The sequence below is a fragment of the Felis catus genome, chromosome B3, assembly GCF_018350175.1.
Source record: "Felis catus isolate Fca126 chromosome B3, F.catus_Fca126_mat1.0, whole genome shotgun sequence".
In the NCBI taxonomy this organism is placed as follows: domain Eukaryota; kingdom Metazoa; phylum Chordata; class Mammalia; order Carnivora; family Felidae; genus Felis; species Felis catus.
In genome coordinates this window covers 27,532,626-27,554,653 of record NC_058373.1, presented here as the reverse complement: position 1 = coordinate 27,554,653, position 22,028 = coordinate 27,532,626, and the positions used below count along the sequence as shown (strand labels likewise).

General features: G+C 38.1%; 1 protein-coding gene across 2 annotated transcripts in view; it reads left to right on the top strand.

Moving 5' to 3' along the window:
• Window positions 1-22,028, top strand: part of OCA2 (OCA2 melanosomal transmembrane protein) — a 495,166-nt gene that overhangs the window by 179,333 nt on the left and 293,805 nt on the right. For both annotated transcript variants that reach the window (XM_003986906.5, XM_045058957.1), the window contains exons 14-15: window positions 1,231-1,369; window positions 9,334-9,466. In XM_003986906.5, coding sequence (XP_003986955.3) covers window positions 1,231-1,369; window positions 9,334-9,466 — 272 coding nt within the window. The remainder of the gene's footprint in view (window positions 1-1,230; window positions 1,370-9,333; window positions 9,467-22,028) is intronic.

Genomic DNA, 22,028 nt, shown 5'->3' with positions numbered 1-22,028 from the left:
TTCATCCCCAGACACCATTCCCTCTTCAGTTTCCTCATGGCTCTGTAGGCTGATCCCCTTCAGATGTACTGTTAGTTTCTCTCTGACCTGGGAGATGAAGGGAAGGACCCTTGAGTGCAGCAGCCTAGTAACCCAAGTCCCGGTTTCTATATGGAAGGAGACAGTATGGATTGGCAGGCGTGGTGGGACATGATGTGTTTCCCAAACCTTCTTTAGAGAAACATCTTTCTTTCTTTCTTTCTTTCTTTCTTTCTTTCTTTCTTTCTTTCTTTCTTTCTTTCTTTCTTTCTTTCTTTCTTTTTCTTCCTTCCTTCCTTCCTTTCTCTCTTTCTTTCTCTCTAATTTTTTTGAGAGAGAGAGCATGTGTGAGAGAGCACACAAGTGAGGGAGGGGCAGAGGGAGAGGGAGGGACAGAATCTCAAGTGGGCTCCACACTCAGTGGAGCAGGGATCCATCTCGTGACTGTGAGAGATCATGACCTGAGCCAAAATCAAGAGTCAGAGGCTTAACTGACTGAGCCACCCAGGAATCCCAACATTTTTCAACTTTGGGCTCGTTGTATCCACATTGGGAGCCTGTAGACTTCTGCTGCCCAGGCCCACTTCCAGGGATTAGTCTGTCATGGGCCGGGCAGCAGGACTTTCAAAGGTTCCCGTACAAATCTTATGTGCAGTCAAGATAGGAAACCACAGCTGTAGAGTGTGTGCTCCTTCTCTAAGGAAGAAGTCTATGGATAGTATTTAGAAGGGAGGGGCAAGAAGATAGCATCTGAGAAAGGGAAGGTGGGTAATGAATTACGTTGGTAGGCTTGGTGTGAGCTACTGAGTTGTGGTACTGTCTGCTCTGCCCCACCCCTGACTCAGAAGGGTCTGGTGGCCAGCAGACTAGTGTCAGGGTCTGCACACAAGGGACTGTGCTCCCTCCAGATCTGTGGGGGGTTGATGAGGGTACATTTTCACACTGCTGTGAAACCAACCACAGGTGGGTGGTTGGTTGAATTTCAAAGAAATGCAATTCTGAGGGTCAACTGTAGCTCTGTAAACATTGTCTTTGTTCATCCTCCAGCATTGCACTTCTTATAGGTGTGTGTGTGTGTGTGTGTGTGTGTGTGTGTGTGTGTGTGTGTATGTGTGTGTGGTGTGCCTCCCTTATACAAACAAGTGCATTAAAAATATTTAGATTGTACAATTGAAGAGCATGGCTACTTTTATTTTCCTCCATTTGTGACAGATTGTGTGAGGTGCTCAACCTTGATCCAAGACAAGTCCTGATTGCAGAAGTGATCTTCACAAATATTGGAGGAGCTGCCACTGCCATTGGGGACCCACCAAACGTCATTATTGTTTCCAACCAGGAGTTGAGGAAGATGGTATGTACAGTGTAATAGGGTTGCTTTCAATAAATATAGGTCCCAACTTACCTGCCCATTTGGCATTCTACACAATGTGGAAGACTTTATTAGAAATTAAGCTCTTCTATGTCACTTCTTCATATTAAGTGTTATTGGTTATCTTGAGAGGGGAGATTAGGTGACTGATCCTCCAGTGTAGAGTGAAGTGGTTTGAATTGATTCATTTCCATTCTGATAAATTATTAAGAAAAGGATGGATAACATGATGTACTTAGGTGTAGGAGATGATGTTTGCATTATATTAATGGGAACTGAGGTTTCTTCCAACTAATGTTAAAAATAAAATAATCTGTCCCTCACATTTTCAATTGTGGTGGATGAATTCACTGATGAAGAACTTAAACATTTTTTAAAGGGTCATAAAAGAAGGTCTTTAGGAATTTTTGGAAAGTTCTTATAAATATTAACATATAATTTCTTTGTATGCTAAAGTAAAAAAGTATTAGTGAAAACAGTATTTTATACATCTTAAAGAGTTTGAAATTATATAGGTTTCATTTATCATTCTTTGGTCATTAGAATTTTCTCAGTAGCTCTTCTGTGAAGTGTCAGCAAAAATGTTTCCAAATTGGTATCATTTATTTTAGATGATATGTTTATGTGTGTGTCTATGAAGTGTGCCAGTATATTTGTGTGTGTTTGTGCTGTCTTCTATAAAAATATTTAAGCCTTTGAGCATAGTTCTAAGGTATTGAGATCCAGGGTATGACTTAGGTGCTTTGTCTAAACTTTAATGCTCCCTAGTTACCCTGGGAAACCAACTGGCAACACTTCACCAGGCTTTCTGTGTGAACTGAGCAGTATGCCCAGTATCATGTTATCCCAGAACACATCAGAAGGTGGCAGAGCCTTGTGATCTGTTCTAGGGGCACCTATCACCCAAGATAGGCATCATACACCTTGAAGAGAAGTATTTTTAATTTTTTAAAAACATTTATTCATTTTTGAGAGAGACAGAGCATGAGTGGGGGAAGGGCAAAGAGAGAGGGAGACACAAAATCTGAAACAGGCTCCAGGCTCTGAGCTGTCAGCATACACCCTGATGCAGGCCTTGAACTCATGGACCATGAGATCATGCCCTGAGCTGAAATTGATCACTCAACCACCCAGGTGCCCCTGAACAGAACTATTTTTAGAGAAAGATACTGTTTTATTTTTATTTTGCAGTAATACATTTATTGTAGAAAATGTATATCATACACACAAGTTTTAAAAATTGTCATAATCTCACCATTCAGAGATAAATCCTCTTAATGATTTGGTGCATCTAGTTTCCCAGAATATTTGTATGTAGATACACATGGATGAAAAAAGATACACAGCTTCTGCTCTGCCAAGATAGAGTAACAGGGATTTACCCTGAAGCTTGAGATATCCAAAAAGAAAATTAATGAAAATTCAAAAAACAAAACCCCAAGCAAAGCAAAACCAGATAATGGTAATCAAGATACAGGGCATCAGACAAAAAAATTACAGTGTTTTTTGAGAATTGGGAAGCAAATGAGGTGAACCCTATCATTGCCCCAGTTCACTGCCTTGAGAGAGTTTCCAGGATGCAGTACAGAAAGGGAAAAACCCATGTGGAGCTCATCAGACTGCCCGAGTTCAGGAGACAGAACTGAGAGTCTGGAGAGACCAAGGTTAAGATGTCTTTTTTGGTGAATTCTCCAAATACTTAAGGAAGAGATAATGCTATAATACCAATTCTACATAAAGCTTCACAGTAAATTAAAGAGGAGAGAATACTTTCCAACTCATTCTATGAGACTCTGACACCTAAAGTGGACAAAACCAATATAAGAAAAGTATTAACAAATGTTTTATGAACATAGATTTTTGATTTTTAATTTTTAAATGTAATTTTTAAAAAATTATCATATCCAATTTAATAATATGTAAAATGGATAATATATCATAACCAAGTAGAATTTATCTTAGGAATGGAAGATTGGTATGATATTTGAAAAACCAATCAGTGTAATTTACTAACAAACTAAATGATAAAGTTCATATAAAAACTAAAATAATAACAAACTAAGTAATAAAGTTCATCTATTGAGATGCAGAAAAATATTTGGCAAAATCCAACATCCATTACTGCTTAAAAATCTCTCAATAAACTAGAAAATAAGAGAACTTTATAAGTCCAATAAGGAGCATTTCTGAAAACACTACAGATAGCATAATACTTAGATGTGAATGCCTCTTCCTTAGATCAGAAACACGACAAAGATGTCCATTCTCACCACTTCAATGTAACATTTTAGTGGGGGCTCTAGCTGATACAATAAGATAAGAAAAGAAATACAAACCATCCATATCAGAAAGGAAGAATTGAAAGTCTTTACTTACAGATGACACGACTGTCCATGTAGACAGTCTGAAAGAATCTGTAAAAAAGCTTCTAGAAATAATAAATTTGACAAGTGTGCAATAAAAGATCAATATAGAAAAATTAGTGTTTTTCTATATTCTAGCAGTATACAATTGGAAATTAGCATTGATATATAAAATACTTTAGGGTAAATCTGACCAAACATATGCAACACCTGTATACTGAAAACTATAAAATATTATAGAGTAATTAAAGATCTAATTAAATGGAAAGAGATACTTTGTTGATGGATCAGAAGACCCAATATTGTTAACATATCAATTCTTCCCAGATTGATCTACAGATTTATACAATCCCTATCAAAACCATAGCAGGTTTGTTGTTTTTGGTAGAAATTGACAGATTGATTCTAAAATTTATTTGGAAACTCAAGTGTCCAGAATGTCCAAAAATAACTCTTAATGGGAAGAACAAATTGGGAGGGCTAGTGCTACCTAATTCCAAGATTTATTATAAAGCTACAATAGTCAAGACAGTGTGGTATTAGCATCACTAAAAGTAAATAGGTAAATGGGACAAAGTAGAGTCTGGATATAGACCTCCACATAGATGAACAAATGATTTTTAACAAACAAAGGTGGAAAGCCAGTTCAGTGGGGAAAGAATTGCTTTGGTTTTTTTTCACAAATGGTTCTGGAACAAATTTGACATTCATATGCAGGAAAAATGAACATCAATCCACACTTCCCAGTTTACCTAAAAACTAACTCATAAGTGGATCACAGACATAAATGTAAAAGCTAAAGCCTTAAAAGTTCAAATAGAAAATAGGTATAGAAATAGTTCAAGTAAGAGCATGGCTACTCCATTTCATTAGATTGTTTTTAGAACTTGGCTTTCAGTTTCTTTTATTTGTCTCTCCTTTTTTCTTCTTCTTATGACAACATATTAATGAATTAATGCAACAGCTTAGCTGTCCCTGGCGAGCATCACATTAGTATTAATGTAAAATCCTGAGCATGATGTCTTTCTTGGCACAAACTGAGTTAACTCTGCATCATTTTAAGCCTTCCTTTAGAGTCCTAAATCTGAATGCTCTGAACTAAACAGTAGAATGTGACCCTAGATGGGCTCTGAGTCCTGGGCCTCTAGCAAGTCATATAGAAGGCTGAAGGGACAGTCTGTTATACTAGTTCCACATTCCTCCATGACATGCTGGCATGCTGTTATAAATGTCCAGAGTTTAAATATGACAGTAAGTGAGAAATGTCAGGTTTTCATAAAAATTCACAGAGGGCCGTGGAGGTGAGCACCCTCTCTGCATTGAGGCTGAGCCTAGGCTTCTCACACAGCTTTGTGCCCAAGTGACATCCTCTGGGGAAATGGCTTTAGGGCTATCCTTGTTTTATGGAAGATGGAGTTCCTTGTCTTCTACTTAATGACTTTCCTTGAATTTTTGGGTTAAACTGTCTATCATAGGAAAGGTATCTAATGAATGTTCTCTTGTAGATAACCAAGTGTGGTTTTAATTTATTTTATAGTAGCTCAGAGATAAGAGAATACTTATTTGTATAGGGACACAAATGAACTTATTGCTCTAGGGATAGTGTCTTCAGCAGAGATTAATTTATTAAACCTCATTATCAATGATAGCACAGCCACACATTTGTGTGCACGTTTATTCTGCATTATTTGGTTGTTTATGAACTGAACTAGGAAGAAAAAAGATTATAAAATAAAAATTAATTTTGAAATTAATTTTTAAAATATTAATGAAGAAAGTTAATACTCCATATGTAATTCAGAGGAGTTATAAAAAACAGTACTGGACTTTGGAACAGTAAAAGAAGTCACATAAGAAAATTCTTCCACATTCCCTGAGGATTAGGAAGAAGTTACAGGGAGTTATGAAGAAAGTTCTTCCAACATACCCTTCTACACCCTGTTCACTCCTCCCAGATCTCTTAGGATGGTTCTTTGTTTGTGGGATTTCCAGTACTGACCAGGTAGGTGGGGAAGAGTTCCAAGGTCCTTCTACACTGTAGTAGGACTTTCAATAATGCCTTGTTCCTTCATCTCCCAGTGGACTAACAGGGATGTAATCCTTTGCTGGTTACATTTACTCCTTTATGCTTGTTCTAGGGAGACTTATCAGTGTTGAACACAACTGTTTATCTTTTAAATAACAGTTGAAAAATCTGTTTAGGGGAGCCATGTCCCCTGTGCTTCTGAATGACATCTCATAGGTCAGAGGAAGGCTTTCTCCATGGTGTCCCAGAGAAGTGTACACTGGGACATTCCTCAGGGCTTTCACACCATGCAGTATGCATGCTGGGGTGTTCTTTTGCTGCTCTTCCACCACCATTTTCTTCCACTCCATCAGCTGACAACTTTGATGCTGTCACTCTCTGCTGTTTCCTGCTCTGCCTTTCCTATCACTTCCTCTTAGTTTCCTTTGTGGGTTTTCTGATTCCACATGGCTCTCCAATATCTGTGGGCCTTGGAGTTCTGCTTTTTTAAATTTTTTTTTTTACAATCTTTCCTCTTGGGTCAACATTCTGTAGTAGACCTCATGCCCTCTATGGTCTGCTTTGTCTTCTGTATGTTGGGATGACCCATTTCTATGCCTTTTCCAGAGGTTTCTACCTTCCTCAGATCCATGTATATCATGACCTCTGCTCCACATACTCCATGTATCCTCATATTAAGGATGTACCACACCAGATCCCTCCTGTCATCACACCCACTCTATAGAGCTGGGGTCTTCTACTTATTGAGTATCCAGATATGATTCAATCTTAAAATTACACCATGATATTTATGAAAACATACAGCAAATTCAGCTAAGCCATTCTCCAACCCAATTGACTGTTTTGACTTTGTTCCAGAGTTAGCCTGAAAGCACGACCCCTAGAAAATGATATTGGTGGGCCAAGAGTTACTCTGCCAGATGATACATATAGCCCCTTTGAATATATATAGTTTATGAAGCCGTGGATGTTCTAATATGATTCTGAGGGGGATACTTTTTTCATAGTTTTACATGCCTCAAATTTTGACCACTTCCACTGTCAAATGAGAACTTTGTGGAAAATTAATAAGAACATAGCTAAGTGGATCCCAAACCAAAACAGTACAAAACAAGACTAAAGGGAACAAAATAAAACCAGCACTTTGCAAGACATGGCTGCATTTAAGCATTGTATTGATGGAAGTGTAATAGTGGGTGGTTTTGTTACTGAGAACATTAAGGAGAAGAGTGTAGGAAATTACAGAGGCACGTAAAGCAGCAGGTAGGCCCAGATACACGCACCTAATAAGCTTAGTGAAAATATTTGCATCCCGTGATATATTTCATCTGCCTGTATTATTCTTAAATTTTTCAGCTGCGATTTTCCCACTCTGCATTGTTCTTACTTGATAAATCCACCCATTACAACTCTGGTAGCAACCAAATACTTCCACTCAAAGTTGTATTGTTTTGTTGTGAAGGCCTTCTAGGACCCCCTTAGTCTTTTTCTTTCTTTAATCCACCCCTCACTTTTTTTTTCAATTTCCCCATAGTTTCTAACAGGACAAAAAATTTATAGTTAATATGTTAAAAAAAGGACCCAGAATTACTCAGGATACAAATACCTCTGCCTTAGTAGTCACCTTCCTTCAAAAAATATTAATTATATTCTATGACTGTGTTGGTATAAAGACAAATATATTCATATATTATTTTAGGCCATTTTCTTTGACTCAAAAGTTCTTCTTTTGCTTTTTTCCCAGTTTTTATTTAAATTCCAGTTTGCTAACATACAGTGTAATATTAGTTTCAGGAGTAGAATTTAGTGATTCATCACTTAGAAACAACACCCAGTGCTCATCACAATGAGTGCCCTCATCAATACCCATCGTCCATTTAACCCATCTCCCTGCCCACCTCCCCTCCATCAGCCCTTTTTGCTTTTAATTTTAGAAGACATTAAAAGATTTTGAGGTGTCCCTGAAAGTTTTGTGGACTTTTTTAAACTAGATGTTTGGGGCATGAGTTCTATAGATGAACACCAAGTCCAAGGTAATATCCTTATTGAAGAACTACCAGAAAAGTGGTGAAATCTTATATGGCCATTAAAAACATTCTTTGAGTCCCACCTCTTTGTAGGTTTCTTGCTGTCTATGTATGAATGAATTCATATAGCCCTGTCTATCGTTCATAATGCTGTTTTCCCGGGTAACCACTGAACGTGCAGATAACTAACTGTAAGAGATTAAGAACTTCAGATTATTGTACAACTGTCAAGCCTAAACTCTGACACAACCTTATAGATAATGGCTTCTAGTTATAATATATCTTTAGTAAATTTAGAAGTGGTTTTAGATCTTTTCTAGAAGTGAAAAGGACAAATAAATTTTAATAAGCAACAATATAGTAAATATTTCTCCTCCTAATGCAGACCTTTTGAAGGTGGTCTTTCTGACCCCTGTCTTGGGCACTGTCTCTCAAGGTCCTCACTTACATTCTCTGGGACTTGCCCCTCTAGCCCCCTGAGTGTACCCCCCACCCCGAGGTGGAGAGACTTGCCCACATTCTGTGTGAGCACATATATCTGCCACACTACTGTGGTCCTTCCTGCCCTGGAGTAGCCCCCCATACCTGCGCTTTGTCACTGGGCTTCTAACCTCCTTTGTGGCACCAGTGGTCCATAGACACTGCAGATAAAACCTAGAGTTCTCACCAGTGAGAAGTTGGTTCTCATGGACAACTTCATGGGGACAACAACTTTATCTGTCATGCTGGGGGCTCAGGGATCACCTTCACCATACCGTTGAGGTATAAGCACTGAGTAAAAGAAAGACAAAACCAGCCAATGATGCTGCTGACTTGTTCCTTGACAGATTAACCGAGTGGAGATTTTATCCCCAAAGAGAGATATCCTCAGCAGCTGACCATGGCAAATAGTTCTGCAGACAGGCAAAGGAAGTGTGAAGAGATGGAGAAGTTCTTTCCTGGACCCCTTGTGGACAGTAGGGACACTCTGAACCACCTCAGTCCTGATGGCCACTGGTCTCCCTGTAGAGGGCTGTGCTCTCCAGCCAAGGATGCTCTTTCACATAGATAGCAGGGATTTAAATGAAATATTTAAAAAAACCAAGTTTATCTTGAAATGGGCAAATATTGCCACATAGTTTTATGTTTTGCCCCTGTCAGTCTTTATTTGTCCTGGGAGAATGTGTCAGTCCTGTGTGGTGAAGGTAGACCCAGTTAAGATTAAGAGTGTCTCTGATAGCCTGTTTTTGTTTTCTCCTAAGGTTGATTGTTTTTCAGGTTTGAACTGGTTTATCAGTATGAAAGAAACAAACCTTAAGCATTTTCAATATTGTAAAGAAGAGTACCTGTTCTTCCTTGGGTGTTGTGCTGGACTTTGTGGCCCTTGTGCTAACATCCATCATACTGATGTGCCTACCCCTGCTGGGTCTCAGTGTTATGCCCTCCCTGGATCCCTCATGTGGGGGGTGATCCCTGAAGAGGGAGCTGTGCTATCTGTTATTTCAGGGGAAAGTCCTATCTGTCATTTCATTTCCTCTTTTCTATTTCTAGGGCCTGGACTTCGCAGGATTTACTGCACACATGTTCGTTGGGATTTGCCTCATTCTACTGTTCTCCTTTCCACTCCTCAGACTCCTTTTCTGGAACAAAAAGCTTTATAACAGGGAGCCCAGTGAGATTGTTGGTGAGTATGAACACCTCCTCATACAGCCTTAGAGTTTACTATTATAATATTATCTTTTTCCAGAAGAAATTGCCACAGAAAGGCAGGAGTTTTCTTACATACTGAGATATGTTCCCATCTGCCTCCTGGTATGCACTGTGCTTTCAGGGGCTTTAAATCCATGGACCTCTTTAGTTTTCTGTAGAGTGAAATGTGGGAAGCAATGGCTTCTGTTTCTAGTTTGCATGCCATGACATCATTAGACCACGTGTATACAATATAAGTAGCATAGTATAGAGACTTTAGTGTTCAAATATGTCATACTTTGTGATTAAATGTGATTACAGGGGCGCCTGGGTGGCTCAGTCGGTTAAGCGTCCGACTTCAGCTCAGGTCATGATCTCGCGGTCCGGGAGTTCGAGCCCCGCATCGGGCTCTGGGCTGATGGCTCAGAGCCTGGAGCCTGCTTCCGATTCTGTGTCTCCCTCTCTCTCTGCCCCTCCCTCGTTCATGCTCTGTCTCTCTCTGCCTCAAAAATAAATAAACGTTAAAAAAATGTGATTACAAAAGTGACAACATAATCCAACAGAGAGGACGATGTACCATGTCAGTCAAGAATGTATCGGCGAGGCACCAGGCAGCAGGAAGAGGGCTCATGACCATCTTATGGCTTTGCATTTTTCTCACCTAAAATTTTGGTAAATGTTTTATTGAGAACATTACTGATGAGGATATGTTAGAAGCAAGAGATTATTTGGGAAATAGCCATCCTCTCCTCAGCCAGACCAATATAGGACATTGTGCAGTTTGCCTGGGTAGCAGAGCACATCTGGGTGACAGGAGTACATTAACAAAGGTGCATTTCTTTCTCTGTAGTTTCAGATGGTGTGGTGTCCTCACAGAGCTCATAGATTGTATATTTACCTCTCTCATCCTGTTATTACTCTGTCCTTGTGTTGTACAGGACTTCAGGTTTTATCTATAGTAAGATAACAAAATACCATTTTTGTATGAATAGATAAGGATCTATAGGTTTTGTTACCAGCCCTCCTGCTCATCAGATGTGACTGTACTTGGCAGATTTGCCTTTCTTTCATTCATGACTTTTGTATTCAGAATTTGACAATTTTTGTTCTAGTTTGGAAAACATTATCTTATATACCGTCTCAAGAGTCATCCATATAAAACAAGCTTGTTCTTAGTAAAATGTAGTCATCCACCTCTTCCAGAGAAATGGAATGATACACAGAAATGTCTATTTTAGGAAATGCTTATTGACCAAATGCCCAAAACATTGGAGTGTCCTTGTGGATGTAGAAATGGTACTTTATTTTTTTAAATTTTTTTTTCAACGTTTATTTATTTTTGGAACAGAGAGAGACAGAGCATGAATGGGGGAGGGGCAGAGAGAGAGGGAGACACAGAATCGGAAACAGGCTCCAGGCTCTGAGCCATCAGCCCAGAGCCTGATGCGGGGCTCGAACTCCCGGACCGCGAGATCGTGACCTGGCTGAAGTCGGACGCTTAACCGACTGCGCCACCCAGGCGCCCCAGAAATGGTACTTTAAACATGACCAAGCAGTAAGAAATTCTGGGTGGACCCTCCGCCTAACCCCAACTGAAGATGATGTAAGTGCAGGACAAGTGGGAACATTTCCTGTGCTTCAGATGCTCATGGGGCACTAGGATTGGCATAGGCCCCACCCAACAGGACCTGAACTATAGGGGGTGAGCTTAGGATGGGGGACTGGAGATAAGGGGGGTGCAAACACAGGTGTTGGGGGCTAAATAGAACTGTCCTTTTTATGTAATCCTTTTTTTTTTAATTTTAATTTTATTTTTCAAAATTTGCATCCAAATTAGCGTATAGTGCAATGATTTCAGGAGTAGATTCCTTAGTGCCCCTTACCCATTTACCTTACCCATTTAGCCCGTCCTGCCTCCTACAACCCCTCCAGTAACCGTCAGTTTGTTCTCTATATTTAAGAGTCTCTTCTGTTTTGTCCCCTCCCTGTTTTTATATTATTTTTGTTTCACTTCCCTTATGTTCATCTATTTTGTCTCTTAAAGTCCTCATATGAGTGAAATCATCTGATATTTGTCTTTCTTTTACGAATTTCTCTTAGCATAATAGCCTCCAGTTCCATCCACGTAGCTGCAAATGGCAAGATTTCATTCCTTTTGATTACTGAGTAATACCCGATTGTGTATATATACCACATCTTATTTATCCATTTATCCATCAATGGACATTTGGGCTCTTTCCATACTTTGGCTGTTGTCGATAGTGCTGCTATAAATATTGGGGTGCATGTGTCCCTTTGAAACAGCACACCTGTATCCCTTGAAAAAATGCCTAGTAGTGCAATTGCAGGGTCGTAGGGTAGTTCAAGTTTTAGGTTTTTGAGGAACTTGCATACTGTTTTCCAGAGTGGCTGCACCAGCTTGCATTCCCACCAGCAATGCAGAAGAGATCCTCTTTCTCCGCATCCTTGCCAACATCTGTTGTTGCCTGAGTTGTTAATGTTAGCCATTCTGACAGGTGTTAGGTGGTATCTCATTGTGGTTTTGATTTGTATTTCCCTGATGAGGAGTGATGTTGAACATTTTTTTCATGTGTTGGTTGGCCATCTGGATGTCTTCTTTGGAGAAGTGACTATTCATGTATTTTGCCCATTTCTTCGCAGGGTTCTTTGGTTTTTGGGTGTTGAGTTTGATAGGTTCTTTATAGATTTTGGATACTAACCCTTTATCTGATATGTCGTTTGCAAATATCTTCTCCCATTCTGTAGGTTGCCTTTTAGTTTTGCTGATTGTTTCCTTCGCTGTGCAGAAGATTTTTATTTTGATGAGGTCCCAGTAGTTCATTTTTGCTTTTGTTTCCCTTGCCTCTGGAGATGTGTTGAATAAGAACTTGCTGCGGCCAAGATCAAAGAGGTTTTTACCTGCTTTCCCCTCAAGGGTTTTGATGGCTTCCTGTATTACATTTAGGTTTTTCATCCATTTTGAGTTTATTTTTGTGTATGGTGTAAGAAATGGTCCAGGTTCATTCTTCTGTATGTCACTGTCCAGTTTTCCCAGCACCACTTGCAGAATAGACTGTCTTTATTCCACTGGATATTCTTTCCTGCTTTGTCAAAGATCAGTTGGCCATACATTTGTGGGTCCATTTCTGGGTTCTCTATTATGTTCCATTGATCTGAGTGTCTGTTCTTGTGCCAGTACCATACTGTCTTGATGTTTAGAGCTTTGTAGTGTAGCTTGAATTCTGGGATTGTGATGCCTCCTGCTTTGGTTTTCTTTTTCAAGATTGCTTTGGCTATTTGGGGTCTTTTCTGGTTCCATACAAATTTTAGGATTATTTGTTCTATCTCTTTAAAGAATGCTGGTGTTATTTTGATAGGGATTGCATTGAACATGTAGATTTCTTGGCTACTTTGCCATTTTAACAATATTTGTCCTTCGTATCCAGGAGCATGGAATCTTTTTCCATTCTTTGTGTCTTCTTCAATTTCTTTCATAAGCTTTCTATAGTTTTCAGTATATAGATTTTTCACCTCTTTGGTTAGATTTATTTGTAGGTATTTTATGGGTTTTGGTGCAATGGTAAATGGCATCGATTCCTTGATTTCTCTTTCTGTTGCTTCATTGTTGGTGAATAGGAATGCAACTGATTTCTGTGCATTGATTTTTATATCCTGCAACTTTGTTGAATTCATGAATCAGTTCTAGCAGTTTTTTGGTGGAATCTTTTGGGTTTTCCATATAGAGTATCATGTCTTCTGCGAAGAGTGAAAGTTTGACCTCCTCCTGGCCGATTTGGATGCCTTTTATTTCTTTGTGTTGTCTAATTGCAGAGGCTAAGACTTCCAGTACTATGTTGAATAACTGTGGAGAGAGTGGACATCCCTGTCTTGTTCCTGACCTTAGGGGTAAACTCTCAGTTTTTCCCTATGGAGGATGACATTAGCATTGAGTCATTTGTATGTGGCTTTTATGATCTTCTATCAATACTTTCTTGAGGGTTTTTAATCAAGAAAGGATGGTGTATTTTGTCAAATGCTTTTTCTGCATCTATTGAGAGGATCATATGGTTCTTGTCCTTTCTTTTATTGATGTGATGAATCAGATTAATTTTTTTGTGGATATTGAACCAGCCCTGCATCCCAGGTATAAATCCCACTTGGTCGTGGTGAATAATTTTTTTAAGGTATTGTTGGATCCGGTTGGCTAATATGTTGTAGAGGATTTTTGCATGCATATTCATTGGGGAAATTGGTCTCCTATTTCTCCTATTTAGTCGGGTCTCTGTCTGGTTTTAGAATCAAGGTAATGCTGGCTTCATAGAAAGAGTTTGGAAGTTTTCCTTCCATTTCTATTTTTTGGAACAGCTTCAGGAGAATAAGTGTTAACTCTTCCTTAAATGTTTGGTAGAATTCCCCTGGAAAGCCATCTGGCCATGAACTCTTGTTTTTGGGGAGATTTTTGATTACTAATTTGACTTCCTTACTGGTTATGTGTCTGTACAAATTTTCTATTTCTTCCTGTTTAAGTTTTGGTAGTGTATACGTTTCTAGGAATTTGTCCATTTCTTCCAGATTGTCCATTTTGTTGGCATATAATTGCTCTAATATTATCTTTTTCTTGTTTTTAATTTCTTGTTTTGGTTGTGATCTCTCCTCTTTCACTCTTGATTTTATTTATTTAGGTCCTTTCCTTTTTCTTTTTGATCAAACTGGCTAGTGGTTTATCAATTTTTTTATTCTCTCAAAGAAGCAGCATTTGGTCATTGATCTGTCCTACTGTTTGTTTTGTTTCCATAGCATTAATTTCTGCTCTAATCTTTATTATTTCCTGTCTTCTGCTGATCTTGGGTTTTATTTGCTGTTCTTTTTCCAGCTCTTTAAGGCGTAAGGTTAGGTTGTGTATCTGAGATCTTCCTTCCTTCTTTAGGAAGGCCTGGATTACTATATACTTTCCTCTTATGACCGCCTTTGCTGTGTCCCAGAGGTTTTGGGTTGTGGTGTTATCATTTTCTTTGGCTCCCATATGCTTTTTAATTTCCTCTTTAACTTCTTGGTTAGCCCATTCATTCTTTAGTAGGATGTTGTTTCGTCTCCAAGTATTTGTTACCATTCCAAATTTTTTCTTGTGGTTGGTTTCAAGTTTCATAGCATTGTGGTCTGAACATATGCACGGTATGATCTCGATCTTTTTGTACTTGCTGAGGGCTGATTTGTGTCCCAGTGTGTGATCTTTCTGGAGAACATTCCATGTGCACTAGAGAAGAATGTATATTCTGCTGCTTTAGGATGAAATGTTCTAAATATATCTGTTAAGTCCGTCTGGTCCAGTGTGTCATTCAAAGCCATTGTTTCCTTGTTGATTTTTTGATTAGCTGATCTGTCCATTGCTGTGAGTGGTGTGTTGAAGTCTCCTACTATTATGGTGTTACTGTCGATGAGTTTCTTTATGTTTGTGATTAATTGATTTATATATTTGGGTACTCCCACATTTGTCACATAAATGTTTACAATTGTTAGGTCTTCTTAATTATGATATAATGCCCTTCTGCATCTCTTGACACAGTCTTTATTTTAAAGTCTAGACTTTGTGATGTAAGTATGGCTACTCTGTCTTTCTTTTGTTGGCCATTAGCATGATAGATGGTTCTCCATCCCTGTACTTTCAATCTGAAGGTGTCTCTAGGCCTAAAGTATCTCTTGTAAACAGCATATAGATGGATCCTGTTTTCTTATCCATTCTGTTACCCTATGTCTTTTGATTGGAGCATTGAGTCCATTGCTGTTTAGAGTGAGTACTGAAAGATACGAATTTATTGCCATTATGTTGCTTGTACAGTTGGAGTTTCTGGCTATGTTCCCTGGTCCTTTCTAAGTTTTGTTGCTTTTGGTATTTATTTATGTATGTGTGTATGTATGTATGTATATATGTATGTATTTTTTCATCTTTTCTTCCCTCAGAGAGTCCCCCTTAAAATTTCTTGCAGGGTTGGTTTAGTGGTCCCCAAATCCTTTAATTTTGTTTTGTCTGGGAAACTTTTTATCTCTCCTTCTATTTTGAATGACAGCCTTGCCGCATAAAGAATTCTTGGCTGCATATTTTTCTGATTCAGCACATTGAATATATCCTGCCACTCCTTTCTGGCCTGCCAAGTTTCTGTGGATAGGTCTGTTGCAAACCTGATTTGTGTTCCCTTGTAGGTTAGGGACTTTTTTTCCCCCTTGCTGCTTTTATGATTCTCTCCTTGCCTGAGTATTTTGTGAATTTGAGTACGATATGCCTTGTTGGTTTTTGTTTGTTTTTGGTCGGTTTTTGTTGAATGTAATGGGAGTCCTCTGTGCTTCCTGGATTTTGATGTCTGTGTCTTTCCCCAGGTTAGGAAAGTTTTCTGCTATGATTTGCTCACATAACCCTTCTACCCTATTTATGTCTCTTCCTCTTCTGGGACCCCTATGATTCTGATATTGTTCCTTTTTAATGAGTCACTGATTTCTCTAATCCTTTTTTTCAATTTTTTAAATATTTATTTTTGAGAGAGAGAAACAGAGTGTGAGTGGGGGAGTAGCAGAGAGAGAGGGAGACAGAGAATCCCAAGCAGGGTCCAAGCTCTGAACTGTCAGCACAGAGCCTGACAGGTGGCTTGAACCCACAAACTGTGAGATCATGACCTGTGCTGAAGTCAAATGGTTAGCCAATTGAGCCACCCAGGTGCCCCAGATTTCTCTAATTCTTAAATCGTGCTCTTTTGCAATAATCTCCCTCTTTTTTTCCTGCTTCATTATTCTCCATAAGTTTTTCCTCTATATTGCTGATTCTCTGTTCTGCCTTATCCATCCTTGCCGCCATGGCATCCATCTGTGATTGCAGCTCAGTTGTAGCATTTTTTATTTCATCCTGACTAGTTTTTACTTCTTTCATCTCTGCATACAGGGATTCTAATCTATTTTCGAGTCCAGCTAGCCTTCTTATTATCGTGATTCTAAATTCTGGTTCCGACATCTTGCTTATATCTGTGTTGGTTAATTCCCTGTCGTTTCTTCCTGCTCTTTCTTTTGGTGTGAATTCTTTCATTTCATCATTTTTAAGGGAGAAAAGGAATTAATGAAGTAGAAAAAATTAAAATAAAAATATTAAAATAAAAAATATTAAAATTAACAAAATAAACACACACACACAAAAATCGAATAAATGATGCTAGATGATAGGTGTGTTTTGTTCTGGATGTTGAAAGTGGCTTGATAGATTAGAGAATAAAAGGGGGAAAAAGAAAAAAAAAGGAAATTGTTTGAAAATTTGAAAAAATGAATACACTGAAATAGACTAAATTGAAATGATGGGAGTAAAACAGTATATGAAAAAAATTTACACAAAAATAAAGAATAGAGCAGAAAAAAATTAAAGAAAAATATTTTTAATACAAATTAAAAATAAAAATGATTTCTTTCTGTATTCAAGAAAAAGAAAAGAAACAAGACAAAAACGAAAAAGGAAATCATTTGAAAATTTGAAAAAGTGAATACCCTGAAGAATACTAAAATAAAATGATGGAAGAAAATAGAATTTGAAAAAATTTACACAAAAATAAAATATATAGTAAAAAAATAAAGTATTTTTAATAGAAATTGAAAATAAAAATGAATTTTTTCTCTTTCTGCTGAATTGTGTGGTTCAGCTTGTGTAGATTGTTGTGTTAATCCTCTGATCAGTTTTATAGGTGTGCAAAACGGTTTAGCATTGGTCTGGCTGTATTTCATGGACGTGAGACACACAAAAAACTTCCATGCTGTTCTGCCATGTTGGCTCCAAGGACTGTATTTTCTTGATAGCATTGATAATGCCTCATCTCTTGTGGTCTACAGAGCAGGGCATGTGCCTTTATTAAGAAAAAAGAATCCCAGATCCTTCTGTCCTCTTACAGCTTTCTAATGGAGAGGACAACTACACATGATCCCATTCCTTTCCTGTTTTGAAAAAAATTAATCAAAATTGGCTTTTAAAAAAAGATATTTCTGGCACTAGGATACCTTGATCAACTTTTGCCATTGACCAATGTATTGTTTTTCTAGGACTGATGTAACAAAGTACCATAGACGAGTGGCTTAAACAACAGATGATTTATTTCCACAGATGCTAAGACAATTTAGTAAGCTAAAGGATGGCTTATTTCCTCACAGTTCTGGAGGCTGGAAGTCCAAAATCTATGTGCCTATAAGGTTGGTTGGTTCTGAGTAAGGATGTGTTCCAGGCCTCTCCCCTTGGCTTTTAGATGGCCAGATTCATGTTCCTGTGGCATTCTCCCTGTGTGTGTCTATATCCATATTTCCCCATTAATAAGGATACCAGTCATCTTAGATTTGTGGCCACACTAATGACCTCACCTTAATTAATTACACCTGCAATAACACTATTTTCAAATAAGGTCACATTCTAAGGTATTGGGGATTAACACTTCAACACATGGGTTTTGGAGGAAACACAGTTCAACATATAATGACCAGTTAGAGATGTTTAGAATGTTTTATCATCAACTAGTATATGTAAAATGAGATAATTTGATATTAATTTTAGTTTTCTGATGGAAAGGATTGCACCAAGAGAGAGCTAAGGAAACTGTGATCCCAATGAATGAGTGTGTGGGCACAGCTGTACCTCAATGGAGAGTCAGACAGTTATCTTATTCAGTTATGCTAGATTTCTCCCAACCATCCTGATGATCAGAATGACCTGAGAACAATTGTTATATATTTAGATTACCAGGCCCAGCCCCAGGAATTCGGTGCTGTTAGTAAGCTCTTCTGGAGAAACCATCTTGACATGAACTTAGGATACATGGATTTAGAAGTATAGGAAACAGATCTGTATAATCAACTCTTCCACTCTTCCTGAGTAAGGGGTTAAGAAAAGCTTTGAGGGAAGGGGTGGGGGATAATTGGGATCTGCGTGATGCTAAAGCCCCATGTCAATGCCATGACAATATGTAAATCAGCACAGAGTGAGCTATGCAGTGTCAGGGCAAATGCTCTGGGCCACCATGGGGCATAGGGCTCTCCAATTTTAGAATGCTTATTTTTTGAGTTTATTTATTTTTGAGAGTTGGGAGGGACAGAGAGAGAGGAGAGAGAGAATCCCAAGCAGGGTATCAGTGCAGAGCCCAATGCAGGGCTTCATCTCATGAACTGTGAGACCATGACCTGAGATAAAACCAACAGTTGGACGCTTAACTGACTGAGACACCAAGGTACCCTTAGAATGCTTGTTATTACTACAGATTCCCAAGCCCTATTGTAGAGATTTGGGTTCAGCAGGTCTGTGATGGCATTCAGAGCATTTGTCAGAACAGGCTTGGTTATGCTGAAGTAAAGAAGTAACTCCAAAATCTAAATGAATTGCAAAGCCCTGTCCCCCCCCCCCCCGCCCCGCTCTCTTTCACTTCATTACTACTGAAGGCTGGTAGTACCCTGCTTGTCATCAGTTCTCAGAGCCCTGAGCTTTTGGTCATCAAAGTAGAACCACTTGTTCCACCCCTTTATTGACTGACACAGGGTGCCTCTGTTCATATTTTGTCATCCTGATTGTCACCAGGCCCCACCAGTCACAGGGGCCAGGATGTATCAGTCTGACAAGTGCCCAGATTGGAAAACAACATGACTTACTTGGTAAAATTCACAAATAGCCAGCACAATCTGCCCTCCTGTTCACCAGATATCAGCTCAAACGGCTTCTTGTTAATATTTTGTATAGAATTTTTGTGTCTGTGTACATTACGGAAATTGATGTACAGTTTACTTTCTTGTAATGTCTTTTTTTTTTTTTTTTGCTGTACTCATAGGATGAGTACAGAAGTATACACTCCTCTTCAACTTTTTTGGAGGAGATGATATAGAATTGCTAACACTGTTCCCTTAAATGTTTGGTAGGGTATTTACAGGCCTGGATTTGTGTGTGTTGGGGGTTTAGCTAAACATTCAAATTCCTGATTAGATACAAAGCTGGCTATTACAGTTATCTATTTAGTGATTTATCATTTACATATAACAACCAGGGCTCATCACAAGTGCCCTCCTTAATACCTATCACCCATTAAGCCCATTGCCCACCCACCTCCCTCCATTAACCCTCAGTTTGTTCTCTATAGTTAAGAGTCTCTTATGGTTTGCTTCCCTCTTTCTTCCTTTCTTTTTTCCCTTCCCATATGTTCATCTGTTTTGTTTCTTAAATTCCACATATCAGTGAAATCATATGGTATTTGTCTTTCTGACTGACTTATTTTGTTTAGCATAATACATTTGCAAATGACAAGATTTCATATATATATATATATACACACATAGTATATAGTATATACACATGTATATATGTATGTATATATTATACATGTATATATACATGTATATATACTATATACATACATATAATATACACATAATATTATATATAATATTTCATTCTTTTTGATGGCTGAATAATATTCTATTGGTATATATACACATATATAATATTACATATATACTTAATATATATAATATATAAATATATAAAATATTACATATATAATCATTCTTTTTGATGGCTGAGTAATATTCTATTGTGTATATATACACATATGTAATATTACACATTTATAATATATACGCATATACAATACACATATATAATATTCTATTGTGTATACACAATATATATACCACATCTTAAAAAAATTTTTTTTAATATTTATTTATATTTGAGAGAGATAGAGAAAGACAGAGCATGAGCAGGGGAGGGGAAGAGAGAGATAGAGACAGAATCCAAAGCAGGCTCCAGGCTCTGAGCTGTCAACACAGAGCCCAATGTGGGGCTTGAACTCACAAGATGTGAGATCATGACCTAAGCCAAAGTCGGATGCTCAACTGACTGAGCCACCCAGGTGCCCCTATGTATAACACATCTTTATCCATTTATCCATTGATGGATATTTAGGCTCTTTCCATACTTTGGCTCTTGTTGATAATGCTGCTATAAACATCAGGGTGCATGTATTCCTTCGAATCATATTTTAGTATCCTTTGGGTAAATACCTAGTAGTTTAATTGCTGAGTGGTAGGGCAGTTCTATTTTTAACTTTTTGAAGAATGTCCATAGTGTTTTCTAGAACGGCTGCACCAGTTTGCATTCCCCACCAACAATGTAAGAGGGTTCCCCTTTCTCTGCATCCTTGCTAACATCTGTTATTTCCTGTGATGTTAATTTTAGCCATTCATACAGGTGTGAGGTGGTATCTCATCATGGTTTTGATTTGTATTTCCCTGATGATGAGTGATGCTGAGCATCTTTTCATGTGTCTCTTAGTCATCTGGATGTCTTTGGAAAAATACCTGTTCATGTCTTTGACCCATTTATTAACTGAATTATTTATTTTTTGGGGTGTTGAATTTGATAAGTTCTTTATAGATTTTGGATACAAACCCTTTATCAGATATGTCATTTGCAATTATCTTCTCTCATTCCATAGGTTGTTTTAGTTGTGTTGATTGTTTCCTTTGCTGTGAAGAAGGTTATCTTAGTGAAGTGCCAATAGCTCATTTAAAAAAATTTGTAATGTTTATTTATTTTTGAGACTGAGAGACAGATTGTGAGCAGGTAAGGGGCAGAGACAGGGAGACACAGAATCTGAAACAGGCTCCAGGCTGAGCTGTCAGCACAGAGCCCAATGCAGGGCTCAAACTCACAAACCATGAGATCATGACCTGAGCAGAAGTTAACTGACTGAGCCATCCAGGTGTCCCAAAATAGTTCATTTTTTATTTTGTTTTTCATGCCTCTGGAGATTGATCTAGTAAGAAGTTGCTCTGCCTGAGGTCAAAGACATTGCTGCATGTTTTCTCCTGTAGGAGTGTGATGGTTCCCTATCTCACATTTAGGTCTTTCATCCATTTCGAATTTATTTTTGTGTATGGTGTAAGAAAGTGATCCAGGTTCATTATTCTGCATGTTTCTGTCCAGTTTTCCTGACACTATTTGTTGAAGAGACTGTTTTTCCATTGGATGCTCCTTCCTGCTTTGTCGAAGATGAATTGACCATATAGTTGTGGGTCCATTTCTGGGCTTTCTATTCTGTTCCATTTTTTTTAAGGATTGTTTTTTTTTTAGAGATTATTTTGGCCATTAAGAGTCATTGTGGTTCCTTACAAATTTTAGGATTGTTTATTCTAGCTCTTTGAAAAACTGGTAGTATTTGGATAACGATTGCATTGGCTATGTAGATTGCTTTGGGTAATATAGACATTTTAACAATATTTGTTTTTCCAATCCATGAGCCTGGAATGTTTTTCCATTTCTTATGTCCTCTTCAATTTCTTTCATAGGCGTTCTATATTTTTCGAGTATAGATCTTTTACCTCTTTGGTTAGATTTATTCCTAGGTTTTTTTTTTTTTTTTTGAGTGTGAGAGTGGATGAAGAGCAGAGGGAGAGGAAGAGAGAATCCTAAGTAGGCTCCATGTCTAGCACAGAGCCTGATGTGGGACTCAATCTCATTCCCATGAGATCATGACCTGAGCCAAAATCAAGTGTTGGATGCT